The sequence below is a fragment of the Odontomachus brunneus genome, unplaced genomic scaffold, assembly GCF_010583005.1.
Source record: "Odontomachus brunneus isolate Ranch 3 - 2012 unplaced genomic scaffold, Obru_v1 Obru_scaffold_071, whole genome shotgun sequence".
NCBI lineage: Eukaryota > Metazoa > Arthropoda > Insecta > Hymenoptera > Formicidae > Odontomachus > Odontomachus brunneus.
This window is the reverse complement of record NW_022639521.1, coordinates 918,335-935,823: the sequence shown is the minus strand read 5'-3', so window position 1 is coordinate 935,823 and position 17,489 is coordinate 918,335. Positions and strand designations below refer to the sequence as shown.

At 34.7% G+C, this 17,489-nt stretch overlaps 1 protein-coding gene across 1 annotated transcript in view; it reads right to left on the bottom strand.

Moving 5' to 3' along the window:
• The window catches only part of LOC116846861 (four and a half LIM domains protein 2), a 642,247-nt gene extending 627,635 nt beyond the window's left edge, over positions 1-14,612 (bottom strand). Inside the window, exon 1 of the mRNA XM_032821223.1 lies at positions 14,224-14,612. Coding sequence (XP_032677114.1) covers positions 14,224-14,268 — 45 coding nt within the window. The 5' untranslated portion in view covers positions 14,269-14,612. The remainder of the gene's footprint in view (positions 1-14,223) is intronic.
• Between the last annotated feature and the right edge of the window lie 2,877 nt (positions 14,613-17,489).

Sequence of the window (17,489 nt, the reverse complement as noted above, 5' to 3'; positions counted from 1 at the left end):
TTTGCTTTACGCTTGGTTTTGTACGACGCTAAAAGTGCATTCGGCGATTTTTACAATGTCTAATTATATTGAGCAAAGAAGTTGCATTAAATTTTGTTTGCGGAATGAAATTTCGGGTGCAGAAACGTTCAGGATGTTGCAGAAAGCCTTCGGGGACCATGCTTTGTCGGAAAGGAATGTTTACAAGTGGTATAAACAGTTCAAAGAAGGTCGTGAAAGTGTTGAAGACGAAGAGCGTTCCGGACGACTATCAATATCTACCGATGAACAACACGTCAAGAAAATCGAAGAACTTGTGCTTGCTAATCGTCGAATGACTGTTAGAGACCTTGCTGATGCTGTTGGTATTTCGAAAGGATCTGCCAATACCATTTTGAAAGATATTTTGGGCCTGAAACGTGTAAACGATAATGCACGATAATGCACCTTCTCACACTGCACTCGTTCTTCGTGACTTTTTCGCCAAAAATTCGATCCATATCATTCCACAACCACCATATTCGCATAATTTAGCACCGTGTGACTTCTGGCTATTCCCGAAACTCAAAAGACCACTGCGGGGAAATCGTTTTGAGACGATAGAAGAGATACAACGTGAATCGCTACGCGCTCTGAAAGCCATCCCGGAAGGCGACTTTAATTCTTGTTTCGAGGACTGGAAAATACGTTGGCATAAGTGTATTGTGTCGGGAAGGGATTACTTTGAAGGCGACGAAATAGATTTGGAAGAATAAATAAATATTTTTTGAAATAAATAAAAACTGGTCTTACTTTTTGGACACAGTAATATGCAGTTTTTAACTGTCAGATAGCTTACCAAGAGGTTGGAACAATCGACTCTGTTATCGACACTGTTCGAATTCGACTTCATCGACTTCGGTATCCCCTTAACGGATTCAACGGCACTGCGAGCCGGACGCGGGAAGAACGCCCGCGCATCCGCAACCGCGCCCGTCCGTCTAGCTCGAGAGGTCGAGTTGACTTTGTGTCGGCGCGTTTCCGCTTTGTGGGATGCGATAGTGCGGCTTCCAATACACCCTTCGACACCCGATATCGCGCCGCGTCGGCATTCGTATGCAGCCGAGTCGAATTTCGCCCCCATTTTTCGACCTGAATTTTACTAACATTTACAGATTCCAAGGAATAGTTCCAACTGAGTTTCTACTTTGCGTCTCGAGTAAACAGTAAACAGTAAACTCAAGTCTGATATTTTAGAAATAAATATCTTAAGGCTCTCTACAGGTAACACTTAAATTTTGAAAGGAATAAGGCCATTAAGAGACAATGCTGGATGTTTTTTGCAAATGATGAGGAGGATAATAATGTTTGTAGTGTCAAACGTACGGGCTGAAGTGATTTTCCGGTCGTTACAACGTACGCGGTGAATCAATCTTCCACTAACAAACCGACTCTAAATCCCCTCTAAATCCCCTAATATTTTTCTATAATTATTGTAATTATTAAAAACCCTCTCATTTTAATATTCTGCCAAGCGCATTGATTTTATACTTTTGCTTTTATTATCTAAAACGTATTGGAAGTGTATATCATATACTTGCAAGAACTTCGTTCTGGCTAGTAACACATCGTTTATTCTTTATTCACTCACGATGAAGAATGTTGATAAAAAATTTCGAGAATATTGGAAATTTACTTTGCTAGTCTTAAAACAGTTTTTTTTCTATTTTAATTATAATATTATTTCGATTTTAATGGAACTTAAGGAAACATATTTATGTTTTAAAAAGACAATTTTGTGATTTTGTATCCACTGTTTTTCTCAAGATAATAAATACTAAAAAAGAAGATAAGCAACATATTCCTGAAGCCATCTAGAACCGGTCTCTCCTACGATTGGAAAAGGAAGTTATTGTGAAAACGTTGGCGAAGGGTTATAAACAACGATGATAATAATTTATTTGCACTAAACTTAACAAAGTGACATTTGACTCAAATATCAAACCGAAATTTTGAACTGATCGAATATATTAACCCATTAACGCCCAAATGTGCTGAAATTTTACGTTGATTTGAGCCATTTATTTTACTACGGAAATAAGATCTGTTGTTTATAAAGAATACATTCCTACCAATTTTGATATCGCTCTGTCGAATAGCGTTGAGAAAATTTTAAAAAATTCGCAATTTATGTAAAATTTTTGCAAAATAAGATTTAAAAAACGCATGTTTTTAGAGCTAATTTTTTCTTCTTTCGTTATTTTCTCTATAAAAACGTGTTAGTATCGCTCGAGAAAGTGTCTAAAACGTGTTCCTGACACTTTAACTTAAAAAATATGCCATGGGTATTTTTTCAACAAACATGGTGCTATCAAAATAGCAGTTGATTTGAAGCGTTTAATTCGTATTTTCGTTTATATTTGGTTATCGAAATTGTTTTAGGGTCAATATTACTACAAAATTTTAGTAATTTACATAGTAATTACATAGTAAAACAATTTCGATAACCAAGTATAACTCAATAATGGAATCAATGCGCATAGAAGAGTATTAAAATAAGGGGGTATTTAATAATTCTAATAATTATAGAAAAATATTAGGGAATTTAGGGTTGGTTTGTTAGTGGAAGATTGATTCATCGCGTACGTTGTAAAGATCGGAAAATCATTTCGGCGCGTGCGTTTGATACTACAAACATTATTATCCTCTCCATCATAGATATTTGCAAAAAACATCCAGCATCGGCTCTTAATGGCCTTATTTCTGATATTTTAGGCTTCCGCGATGTAATGAAACGCTTGGCCTTCTGACTTCCGCCTTAGTGCCACGTTCCTCATGGATTTATTTCCGACGTTTCGTGAGCATTCCAATTTACCTCTTCAAGGAGAGGATTGCGTGGATCACGGTGTCTATAGACGCTGGTCTATGGGCGGTGCATTAGGGAAGCTTGAGAACGTTCATTAATTTACGTTTGGACGGATCGACCGCGGGCATCTCGCCACATAGATCTTCGTAATGTGACGTTATAAGCTGAAAAATGATAAGTTTTCGTGACGAGATAAGAATCAGCAGAAGCTACTTATACCAGTAATACTTAGCACCGCGTCAGATCTCTGGAGTTTATCTCGTTTATAAAGAATCCTCTCCTGAAATTGACCTGAAAGTTTCAGGTCAATCTTCTCTCTAAAAAAGTGGAATTTTCACGAAACGTCGCAAATATATCCATGAAGGGCGTAACACCCGCAAGCCAAATTAAGTAACTTACATGCTCTAAACAGGAACTTTGATGGAGATACAAACCCGCAAAGAATTTATCAACATTAAAAAGACTGAATACAACTGAAAAGGGGACAGAGCTATTCGACAATATTGAAGTATTTGTCCAACCTCAAATATTCAAATTCTGTTCAAGTTAACCAGAAATCTTGTTAACTTGAACAGAATACTGGTAACTTTAACCAAAATTTCTGATTTGTTCATATTTCATCAGAAATCTATTATCCAACTAAATTTTTTTCCCATATGAGATTAGTATAGTTAGATATATAGTATGTTAGAATAGAAAAGTTAGATTAATAATTATCCGAGTTTATCCGGATGAAATTTAGTAATTCCATTAGTTTCCAAGAACATCTAAAGATACAAAACAAAACTTTTATTTTAACTGACTTCAAAAACAAGCTTTTTAGTAAATAATTAAAAAATGTAAAATAAAAAGCTTTTTTGACAAAAACAAATTGCCTTCAAAAATTTCAAAGGCTGTAAAAAGAGAAGTGTAAAATAATTCTCACTCAATATTCCTATATACTTACGATCCTATTGTAATGTTTTGGATTGCATTCTAAAACGTCCTTTTTGAAGAAAATTTTACTCAATACCTATAATTCATGTCACATATACTATACAGTCTCGAGTAAAATTTTTTCAAAAAGAGCATTTTAGAATGCAACCCTAATAATATTAGAATTCGGCGCGAAAGACACAAATTGGATAGATAACGAACTATATAGGTAATTTTATTTTATTTTATTACTTTATTTTATTTTATTTTATTACTAAATAAATAATAAAAAGAGATATAAAGAAACATTTATATAAAATATAAATATATATTATTGATTCCATGAGTCAGATTTTCGCGCAGAGTTCTAATGTCGGTAAAATATTAGAATAGAATTATAGATACACAGGATTATTGAGTCAAAATGAATTCATATTTTTTAGATCTTTCGAAGTTCTTGAAAGCTTTGTTTTTGCTATTCCGTAGCGTACTTAGAAATTCACTGCAATATCTTTAAAAAAATGAAATCTTTAACCCAAGAAGTATTTAGCGACGCCAGATAAAACTCTATAGGAATTAAATAGAATAAAAGAAAAAGTAATAAAACTCTATAGGAATTAAATAGAATAAAAGAAAAAGTTCAAACTCAGAGGGTGTTAAATTTGAAATCAAAAACCGAGTTCCAAAATAGATAATTAAAGAATAATATCGAGTCGAGGGATCATGTGTTAGTTGTGTCGCTGTATACGTAAACGCGTGCAAGTGAATGCGTTTAATGGAAATAACGACAGTCGGCATCAGTGTCGGCGGCAACGAGGTGATAACGAAGTTACGGGGAACACGGCAGTTTTAAAACTCTGTAAATATGCCGTCTACGAAAATGGGGTTGTATTCGCCGTGCAGTGCCGTGCCGTGCTGTGCTGTGCTGTAGTGTGGTGTACGGATTTATATGCGGTATGTGAGGTCGCGGGTATAATCTAAGCGCGCGATCGATGTCCCGGCGCGGAAAAGAGCGTCATGCCATTTTGTCGAATGAGCTGACCGAAATCAGGTAGTCGATTAGGGGAGATTAGATGCCCTATATTTCAGAATTTCGAACTTGCAACTTCCCAGACAACTGATTGTGATTGTGACTGTATAAACATGATAGAGGTGTAACTTTCTTCTATGTATTAATTAACCTTTAGACTGTCGGGAAAGCCACTTTTGTGGCTCTTGAATTTGGGTCAAAATACTATTATTTTTAGTGGTATTTTAAGTACTAAATGTATTAAACATATATGTGTGTATGTAGCAATGCGTGTCTCTCCGGTGTCCTCTTCGCGCTTATTCGCACTGATGTCACCGAAACATATGGACTAATTGTAATGCTCCATTATGTATAACGCCTTGCTTTGAAAATTATCATTTAAAAGAAATTTTATTTTAATTATAGAAAAAAACCAACATAAAAAATCATAAAATATATAAAAAAACATAAATGTTGAAAAATATTAAAAAACAAAAAAATTATAAAATAAGCAAAAAAGTAAAAAAAAAATACAGAAATTAAACATTAAAAACCAAATAAAAAAGATTCTGCACGAATTTATATGTTTATATTTATTTATATTATCAATATTGCGCTTAGGACTCAAAATTTCATAAATCTATGCTCAGAATTAGAATCAACTATAGCAAAAATCCCCAAATACACCATTTTTAAGAAAATAAAAATTTTTTATATTTGATCGTGCGTTCCCTGCCAGGAAAGCCACTTTGGCTCTACACAAATCTCAAAATTCTGCGCCATATGTATGTTACATATTAGAAAAATTTTTGAGGAAAAAAACCACTTTTGTAGTGAAAAACTTAGGCCGGCAGCCTAAAGGTTAATGACTCTGTTAACCGTATATTTTATTTCGTAATTAAAATGCGAACATGTAGCAACAGAGCCATCTTACCTTGGTACCTGGTTCAACTGCCTAGTAGCGCAGGATAAGAAGGCCATGTATAAAATATGTATCCTGATTAATAGTTCCAGAGTCTCCGCGAAAGGTCTCCACTGTCCTCCTGCCGGCCTTTAATTATGAGCGAGCTTTACCTCATCCGCCCATATGCTCTACTTCAATCATTTTATGAATGAAAATTGCATCTGTTACCAGAAACAATATGTCACTTGCAAGAAATTTCACTTCGGCTAGTAACATATCGCCTAATTTTATTCAATCACGATGGAGAATATCAATACAAAATTTCGAGTAGTAACTTAACTGTAATATTATTTCAATTTTAATAAAATTCGGGGAAAAGCATTTACGTTCTGGAAGGACTATTTTGCGATTTTATGTCCACTATATCTCTCAAGATAAATATTTAGCACAGGACTACAATATATATTTTTGGGTCACATAGTCCCGGTCTCTCCAATTGCACGCCGCAAGCCCGCGTATGAGAATAACTGCGCTCGGAGTGTCTCTCGATAATTTAGAAGCTCACATGAGAAATATCTCATCGTTGAGTGGGGAGAGAAGTGCGCGAGTGAAGCGTGAGATTTGTGAGAATCGCCATTATTAAGATAAAATATTAAAGGGCGCATCGCGATATGGCGCGCGCTTGAGATCGTTTGTTAAATAATATATCTGCTTTCTCCAGAGGAAAGTAGCAACACGTGCCGTACGTGGATATAAATACTTCTTGCTAATTAGACAAATTGCTCGCTGATAGCGTGTTACTGTCGAGAATAACGCGACGACGGAATTCCACACGGAATCGCGTTACTATATATATATTTTCTGATTACTCCCGCGAGTTTATTTCAAAACGGCTCGCCAATATCTTGACAGATGTATTTTTCTGCATGCATGCAGAAATGGTCGATAAGTTTCCTAGCAGAGTTAGGAAAATTTTCAAAGTAACTTTTCTTTCAAAGTAACTCGTTACCATTATTTATTTTAGAAAATAACTCGTTATCATTGTCCTTAAGCAATGATTCGTTGCAATTTTCCTGACATTTTCATCAAGTTTTAGAAACTTTTATTTTACAACTCGCTATCACATGTATATTCTTCATCCGCAAAGTAACGATAAAAGTAATGACTGTATCCGTTACCATTGTTTACTAATGAAAAATAAGGCCGTTAAATCATTACTAAAAGAAAAATAAATATTATTGAAAATAACGTCACAAGTAACTCCTTAATCTTGCCTACTAGTTATTAATTTTACCTGCAGTTTCATCTCAACTATGTGCTTATTCATCAATATCTCCTGTTTTTTGTGTCTATTAGAATTATTAATATTATTATTGTAGAGCACCAGTAATCTCGCTCACTCGAAAAAATGTATCTGAAAGATATTCATTTTAGGCGTTAGGCTAAGAATTAAAGAAATTATACTGGTTGTGATTTGCCGGAAATCTCAACTATTCCTTAAAAATAAATTAGTTCTCTATAAGATCCATCTTTTCAAATCCATCTGATCATATGGAATTCAACTATGCATGATTTCCGATGTATTTTTGCCTGCTGAATATGAATCCGTCATCCAAATTTGGTTATCACATCACAATTTTGAGAAAAATGGAGTCAGATACAAGATAAGAAGATTCCCGCACTCGGCATTTTGACCTCTTTGACGCCATTTTTCTCAAAATTGTGACGTGATAGCCGAATTTAGACGACGGATTCGTATTCAGCAGGCAAAAATATATTGGAAATGACTATTCGTACTCGTGTTACAAAAATTTGTCGAACAGTGTTATTAGAAAGATGAAACAAACAACAAAAATATTTTAGTATTGTGGCAACACTGACACATGATTAATCAAGTTCTCATAACGTTGTCATTTCATACATGACAGCTAAGTTTTCTCGTGTGTCAAAGTTAGATGCTGTTGATATTGTTGAATTCATGTAATGCAAATAAATATATATTGATCAAAGAATAATTATATGAAATGACAGGTAACATTTATTTAGTATTGCGTCTGTAGCGGTTATATTTCTTGTTTTGGTGTCATATTTTTGGAAGAGGTACAAATTTTATAAAAGGGACGTTCCTTTCAGCATTTATAAAAATAAATATTCAGATAATGTTGAAAATTGGTATATAAGATTTGTCAGAATTATTGACGTATGCTATGATTAACGTATCTAAGTTAATAAAGATTAACGTATCTTAATTAATAAGTTAAAATAAATCTGATTTTCTGTGATCTCATGTTAATTTGATTATTTTTATGAATTATTTCTGTTTTGTTAATTATTAGAGAGTCTCTTCTATTCATTATGCCATTAATAGTCAGCAACTGACTATTATAATTAATAAGCGAAACTGAATCTGATATTTGTAATATATTTAAATTTTTATTAATGTTACTTTTATGTTAGATTTTTTATTAATTGAGAATTTCCTTTATTTTAGCATACTTTCCCTTTTATAAAAATCAATGACCCTTTGACGATCTATTTGTGAAAGGGACAAAAAACACTTTTTTGAAAAATAAGAAATAACGCATGTAGGACTAGTAATAAAATTGTCATCACCGCCGTTTATTATTGTCTAATAATTGACGTTTCTAAAATGACTAATAAAGACTAAAATAGTCCTTTAGTTTATTTACTATTTTATCCTGAACAAAAATATTCCTCTCATGACACCTTTTCCCTATTTTTAGTAGTAGATACTTCAGTTCCCCTGCAATATAGATGACACAACTGAAACGAAAAAATAATAATTCAATAGCAACTTTTCCACTATAAAATTCTCTCCCTGTTAACGACGTGACGACGACGACATTGTTCCGAAATACATTCTGCGCTTGGTCGAGCTGCTTTTCGGAAAGATCGACGAAAATCAGGCGCCTCCTCTTTCGAAAATACTCGCCAAGTGAGAGCGATCGATCCTTGTACCATCAAGGTCTTTTGCAACTTGCACGCCGTATGCATGGATTAAGTATACTACTTTTATTGATCGGGATGCGCTTTTGTTTGCACGCAATTGTATATTTAGCTAACCCACATCTGCGCAGCTATTTACGACCGGCTTACACCAAAATTGATTAAGTTAAATCGTTCTTGCAAAATCGCGACCGACGAGGGTCAAATGTTCCTCGGGCTGTAAATTATTAAGTGGAAACGAGCGAGACGTGCAAGACGCGCGACGCTTCTGCCATTAAGTAGAATTCTACGTATCACGTCGGCGTGTCGTATGTAGAAACTCTGCATGCTTGGTCGTAAATAACTTCCACGCTTTCTTTCCATTTCAATCTATTTCCGTGAAAAGATCTTCGTCGTTATTAGTAAGGAGTCGCGTCCCCAATTAATACGCGGAAGGGAACATTATAGATTTTGTTTCGTGTAAATTCTTTTAAATTTTATCGTGTTTTTTGGTAGCAGAGGAATAGTTTGTCGATAGAGTTTACCTTGCTAAGAGGCATAACAAACTTTTAATGACAGACTTCAGAGTTCATAAAATATATATAATAGCACACATGAAAGTATAAATTAAGGGGATGCTGAAGTCGATGACAAACTTGAACAAGGTCGATAACACAAAGATCATCACTAATACTATCCTTTTAGTATTTTTTGTGCATACAGAACTTACTGTGTTGCTTTGTTTTACCATATTCAGCAGAAAACCTAACCACGCAGGTTAGATTAGATTCCCGTAATACAATATATAAAATATGTCTTAAGGCCATTTGTCAATAATAGTTTAAACTCAGATTTCGACTTAAACTCTATTTAGACCAAACAAACGCATTGTTAGAATAGAGTTTAAACTTAAATGCAAGTTTAAGTTGCTATTGAAAAATCGCCCCTTAGAGACATCCTAAAAGTGTCTAAAACAAGTAGAATATCTTTCAGACGCGTATTTTCGAGTGACCGGGATTATTGGCGCTCTGCAATAATCACGTGCGCAACCTCGATGCAAATATCTCTCTATAGTCATTCCGCTCGATGACACAAAATTGTTATTGCGTTGAGTTACGTGTAAAAATCTTTCTGCAAACGGATATTCTTAAGCTTCTGAATTCAGATACGAAGATACAGTAATGTTCTTTAAACTTTTTCTGTTTAAAGCATCCACACTTTCGGTATGTACAAGCAGAACTTTTGGATCAGACAAATATTACGCTGACAGCTAGAGATTTTTAACTTTTTTCGTTTTCGTTTCATGAGAAATGCTCCTATTTGTTTTTGCGTGTACTTTCATTGCATAAAAACGTGTGTAATTCTGTACAACTAACACGACAAAAACTTTGCAGAAAAATGTCAGTATTATCTCGGTAAAGTTTTCAGCGTTCCCTTAAATCAGAATATTGATATAATCCTCAGTTACAAAATTCCACACAGTGGTGATTAGTATCAAATTCTTTCCGTACAGCTTATCTACTGTATCCCTCCCCCCTTCTCTGTTTCTCTTCCTGTGGATATTTGGGGGGAAATTAATATTTGCGATTTTCGTCAGGAGTTATTTATGACTTGAGCCGACAGATAGAAGAAATTTCAGTACACTTGTATCATCCGGTGCGCCTTTAGCCAGTTGTAAAATTTGCCGACGAAGTTTAATAATGCTCAATTAATTTGTGTATATTTGATCGACGTGTAACACATCGGCGGCTCTGTTGCCGTGTCAAAAAAATGTAGAAGCTGGCAAGATCGAGAAATCCCGCGTGTTTTTCCACGAGGCTGCGCGATATTCGCCGAAGGCTCGCGCCTAATGGATCGAATCGATGCGATTTGAGTTTGTGCAAAGGTAGTACGCCGTGTCACACGTGTGCAATACGATCGTGATGACCGTGGCCCGCGTAACCTAGTACCTACGGCGTCCTTGAACCGGATCGTTCCGCGCTATCCAGGAGCGATACGGTCGTTAAGCGTTTAGATAATGTACACTGTTAGAAAACTACGTATCAAATTTAATAACTGGGATGTGAAGTATTTTTACATAACTATGTTACAAAAAGTAATAGTAAAATCAATATTATATTTTTAATAGCACATAGTTGCACAACTTTTGCGATAGCATGCAGAAGAGCCAATGAAGGGATAGCTTCTGGATAGCTCCGTTGAAATCTCGATGGCCACGATGCTTTGCAAGCTGTATATTTTAGGCCACGTGACTGAAACAGTCTTGTATTTATGATATATTAGAAAAATTATTCTAACATATCATAACGTGTTATAATGTTTTATAATTTAATATGAAATTTAATAAGAAAATATGAAATATAAAATAGAAAATTAGATTTCATAAGAAATATGAAATATTATAACTAATTTATAACTAATAATCTTAATGTTATGAAAATTTCACTATTATTAATTTTAATATCAAATTCTTAAATTTATTTACAAAAATGCTATTATTTTTAAGAACTTTTCTAACAGTGTAGAGTAAACTCGGATAAAATGGCCATATTTTTTTAAAATGTAAAAAAAATACACTTCTTATTCTTATTTTTAATAACGTTTAGCACATTACTTCACTGAAGCCTACAGTATATAATATCATCAGAGTTAAAAGGAAAATACTTCTCAGTGAAATTATTTATTACAAAAATATCAAAACATGAATATTGGCCATCTTACCTAAATTTTTAAGACAAGATGGCCATAAGAAATAGATGACCTATACATATTTTATGTTCAAGATCCTGTACCTATTATTTTATAAAATAATAAAAAAAACATAATTTACATATTCATTTTAGTATAGAATATTTAATATATATTATTTGTGAAAAATATAATACACATATAAAATAGAAACCTCTATTACAAAATTTAAATTCTAAATCCAATTTTTTATCAAAACATATTGCACATAAGATTTAATTACTGTAATATTGAAAGTAATTTTTGAAACATAACGACTTTTGTTTTATAAATGTTAGGATGATAGTGGATCATCTTACCCAAAATGTGAGTGAAAAACGGTTATAATAGTATTTATAAACAAATAGTGAAAACGGAAATAAAAATACATGTTATATTATAATTACATACCTACTTTATGTATCTAACGTTGATTGCGATAGCTTAACTGTAACTTATTCGACGTTACAGCAAGTTTTAGTGGACATATGAAAAATTTTACAGGTAGTCGAAAATAAAAATATAGTATAATATTCATAATCTTGCTATTTCGAAAAATGTACGCACATACACTACGATAAATATCGATTATCTTTGTGACTGATTACACAAACGCAATATTTTGCAATTATTAGAAAAATTACAGCCTTTGGCCATCTTTCCGGTATCGCCATAATATCCGAGTTCATCCTTTCTAAAGCCCAAATCAAACTAGTGATTGACAGTTGGCGTTTGACTTTTCAACCAATTAAATTTTGGTTACTTTTCAACCAATTAAAGCAAAGTAGCTACTGATTGTGTTGCTCTGATTGGTTAAACACTAATCGCCAATCGGCAGTCGCCAGTCTGATTCGGGCTTTAGATACATTATCTAAACTTGAGGACCGTATCGCTCCTGGAGCGATCCGACAATCGTTAGTCTGATTCCGGCTTAATGCCCGTATCACACTAGGCGATTAGCGACTGTGTCCGCGCCCGCATTTATGATTGTCCCTTGATCTGAAAGGAACTGCTGGCTGCTGGATTGATCAAGAGACAACTGTAAACGCAAATGCGAACGTAGTCGCTAATCGCTAGTGTGATACCGGCATAAAGTTGCTATTGAACCTTGTAGCCAAAGGAAAAATTCTGCCTTCAATTATTATTTTTCCGCTTCAGTTGTAGGAGAATTTATGTTGTAGGGGAATTAAACTCTCTACTGTTAAAAATATTTACTTTGTGTTCCTTAACGAGGTAAATTCAGCCGACAGTTTATTCTTGTACTACTAGAAAACAAGTAAAAAAAATCCATATTAAGATACCATAATCATTTTTTTCCATATCCTGGAAACAGAATTTCGTTTACCATCCGGTGTGTTTCCGGCAAGTTAAATAAGTTAGGTTCTAAAATAGAACAATATCTAAAATATGTCTCAGGAATATTCCTACTAAAAGTAGGAACTATCTGAGAACTAGCCAATGGGATAATAATCCTATGTCACAAGTATAAAAAAAGAAGAAGTCTTAAAGACATCCTGAAAATGTCTAAAACAAGTAGAATATCTTTCAGAGGTCTCTAAGGTATTTTTTTAATTTATGTTGCATGGCCAGTCTTGTGAAAATCACGAAAAAATTCTATTGAACGTTTCTATCGCTAAAAAAATGGAGTCTTAGTAGATATCACCTAATTACATTTAAATATTAAATCAACATTGAAATATTGATTTCACGCATATCTCTTAAATATTTTTGTTTAATATTTTATAAACGTTTCAATGATATTATTAAATAGTACGATCCCTTTGTATATTGTTGGAAAATGTTTTAGAAATATTAAAGTGTCGAAGTTATTTTGGTAATAATGTTAATAAAAATTGCATATTAGAAAATTTACATGTTACTAAATATCGTTGTAATAACGTTCTATTAATGATTTTTTGCTTACTAGACATTAACAATTTTATCCAAAAAACGTTATGAAAGGGACAATGTCCTCAATACTCGTTTTTGTGTTAAAGTTCCTTTTCCTATTGACGCTCGGCGTTCGTGTTTGACGTCAAAATAGATATATGTAATTCCAGTTGACGCTGGATAGTACAAAAACGCATAAAAAGAGTGTAGTGTCGAATTTGGAGCATCGGAATCATAACGCCAATACCGTGTTTACTAATATTTTCTCGGTATAATGCTGTTTGCAAATGAATATCAAACATATCTGAGTGAGTATATTAAAAAATTTTCACAACAAAACGAGCAACGTAAAAAGATCTTAAAAATACTTCTTATTAATAAATTATAAAAACAGAAAAGAAAGAGTTATTACGAGAAACATTATTGAGTGCACTCGATGTTTAAAAAATATCATATTATCATGCAATTTTTTCTGTCATTTTTTGTTTTAGAAAAAAGTTGTTTCAGGAATTATTTCCGCATAACTCCCATTCAATTTGAAAAGCTACTGAACGCTATAAAAAAATTACAATGCATTATGTAAATAAATAATTGCAAAATTGCATAGTTAATAGGTGGAAATTTACAAAAAATTAACTAATTTTCGCTACTTGTTGCGTAATTGTACACTTATTATTTATGTAAAATTATATATATTTTTATAGTACAGTAGCATCCATATATCTATGTCTCCTATGCTCTTTTCAATTTCAACGCACAATGGAGCAATTGACCGATTCGACGCTTAAAGTTAAAAAATGCGTCAATGTGTGATATCAGGTGACGACGCGTCGATTTTCACTATCTCATGAATTTATCTCTTTAATTAATAATCATTGAATGTGGCCCACTAATAATCATTTGGTAACCTACTTCGGAATTCAAACAACGCGTCGAGACTCTCATGGCGTGTGAAATTGGACGAATCTCCGTGGGTGACGGGTTAGGAGTCGATGACAAAAGGCTTACCTTAGTATCGAAAGCCTCGACGGGGGTCCGTTGCACACCGTTCATCTTCCGGCGAAGTCGATGCTGCTGATAGTTGACGAATTCGCGGCTTGTACACACTCACACACGCTCACTTTCACAACCGTTCCGTTCACTCGACCCGCACAAAATATGCGCCCGGTCGTGGGGCTCGACGATTCTCGCAGCAGGCGCGTCGGTCACTTGTCATTTCACAATCGGGAAGCCTCGTCGGCGGCTGGGCGTCACCGTCTCGATCCTTCTTGTCACTCCGCCAACTTAGGAAGTACACGGATCACACGGATGAACACTCAGGATCTACTGCCACCGCCGAAAAATTCGATCAGCGAACAGTGACTTGACTGACCTCACGAGATTTTGGTATTGGTCGATCGCATTCGTTCGCAAAATGATTTCAACACTTCCTCTTCAACGCGTTTCGAAATGCATCCGACATACCCATCCAACAAGAAAACCTGAGAATTACTCAAGAAGAAATTCTCTCATCGAACACTGGGAACAATCCTTTGCATGAAGGTTAAATTTTTTTCTTTTTTTTTTTTTGACAAATCTATGAACACGCGAATTTAACGAGAACAAGCTATAATTCTGTGCACACGCAGGTTCGAGAGTTATCAAATTTTTCAATATAAGATGTATAAAGGTGTATTTTATTAACACAGAAAGAAGTGTAAATCATTGTATTGTATAGATCTGTCCAAAAAAGTGCCGTAACCTTCATGCAAACGATTATATATTCTAGAACACATTGAGAAGAAGCGCAAACCGTCGTACAAACGAATATACAGACGTAGTATGTATACTAATCGGCATAATAGTCCTAACACACAATGTAATTAGATCATTACCATTTTCTAATTATACGTATTACTGATTGATTATTTGTCGATTATTAAAAAATGTGACAAAGCAGTAATCTGTCGCTATGATATTTTCACATTAATGTTCAGGAACAAAATACGTGCGATTAGAAAATATTAGTAACCTAATTATACTGCTGCACATTAAGATTATCAAGCCGTACTGTATAATGAAGGACGGGTACCAATTTTCGACAAGGGGAAAGTAACGGCATGTCAGGTCACACTCGGCATGATTCATCATCATTTAGCTGCACTTACTTGCTTCGTGCAAATCTCACAACACATGGACACCTTACAATACATTGACAAATCCTTCCAGACACGCTACTGCAAACGTTCCAGCGTTAGCGGAAGGCTGAAGTACACCCCGACGAAGCTGCGACCGTAACTTTCGCCTTACCGCTAATTAGAGCTTGCCCAGAGTACAACGCTCCGTCCAGATATTCGTACGTCGATAGTGCAGGAAGGCGGGATCCTACCGCCGCCACCGGAAGAGTCGCCGATCGGTGGATAATGACTCTGTCAACTTCACGAAGCGGTATCGGCTGGTATCAGTATCAATCGAATTGAGCTCCGTGGCCGCCGCGGAGAGGCAAGAGTGTGTCCCCCTTGGGACGGCGGTTCGATCGATCCCGTCGAGACGCGCGGAACAACTCCCGTTCGGTCGATCTCGCATTCGGCCGTTCCTCGCGAAGAAAAGACACCGCGCGCGCGGCTTCAGCGAGAACGCGCTGTCTGCTGTCTGCTGCGGGACAGACGCGAGATTTGATTTGAAACGCGGCGTGTCGATTTGCCGGGGTGGCGCATGCGCCGCTCGCGCACGGCGCTCATGAGCACGTGCTGTCTCGGGGCGCGCGTTTGTTTTTGCCGTTGTCGCCGCCGACGCGCGCCGCAGACACTTCAATGATTAGACTAGAAAAAGCGCGTATATGAGGGACGAGATGTCACGGTGTCATTGCACGGTGAGCGTCTGCGCAAAAACCTGACGCAGAATTCGTTCGTGCAGGAATCTAAACGAACAGATTCCAGCTTCTTCGTGCAAGCACAACGGCTAGCGCAAGTTCTACTGAGGTCATGCACGTTGCTAATTCTAAAAATTATCATTTATTCACATTTTATATATATAATAGATGTTATATTATAATATGATTTAATATATTAATATAATATATATATTATATATTATATATATGTGTATATATATATATATATATATATATATATATATAATATATATATATATATATATATATATATATTATATATATATATATATATATATTATATATTTATATATTATATATTAATATAATATATTATTAAGGAATTTTATATACAGGATTTCTCACCTAATTTGACCATCTTAAATATCTCGCTTTTGTTTTATGATAGGAGAATGCCAAAGAGGGACATTATTCAGTTCGAGGAGACAAATAAAAAGCAAGAAATTTTTCTAAAAGTCATATTTTTTTAGGATTTTAAAGTCATTGTCATTTTTTTATGTGAGACTACATATTTTTATCATCACAATATGATAGAAGAAAAAGATAGAAGAATAAGAAAAATTTCTTGTTTTTTACAGTATTTGTCTCCTCGAACTGGATAATGTCTCCTTTTGGCATCCTCCTATCATAAAACATAAACGAGATATTTAAGATGATCAAGTTAGGTGGGACACCCTGTATATAGTGCAGTGTGTATCCAGACAGTGCAATCTTTCAAAGACGCCCCAAAAATCTTAAGAACTTCTAAATCTGCGCATAAGTTCCCGAATATCCCAAAGACATCCTGAAGACTTTTAAGGAGATGTTGAAGCTGAAAACTTTACCGACAGAACACTGACATTTTTCTGCAAAGTTTACGTCGTACTAATTACACAGAATTACAAATGCTTTTACGCAATGAAAGTAGCAAAAATAAATAGAAACATTGCTCGATATGTGACGAAAATGAACAAGAAATTTTGAATGTAAAGTCTCAAGCTGTCAGCGTAATATTTGCCTAATCCAAAAGTTTCGCAGTTTGTATATACCGAAAGTATGGATCCAAACAGAAAAATTTTAATGAATATTGCTCTACCTTCGTATCTGCCTTTGAAAGCATAAGAATATCAAAAAAGTTTGCAAAAAGATTTCTACACATAAAAGGTCTTTCCGTTGAATATGATAAAACAAAGCAACATATATTCATATAAGTTCATATATACAAGAAATATGAAAAGAATAGCGTGATTATGTTAGTGACGATCGTCTCTATTATCGATATTGTTCGAATTCGTCATCGACTCCAACATCCCCTTAAATATCCACATAAGTCTCTAAAATATCCTAAAATACCCTTGAAGATCTTGTGTTGTCTGGATATATTAGTTATAGGCGTATATTA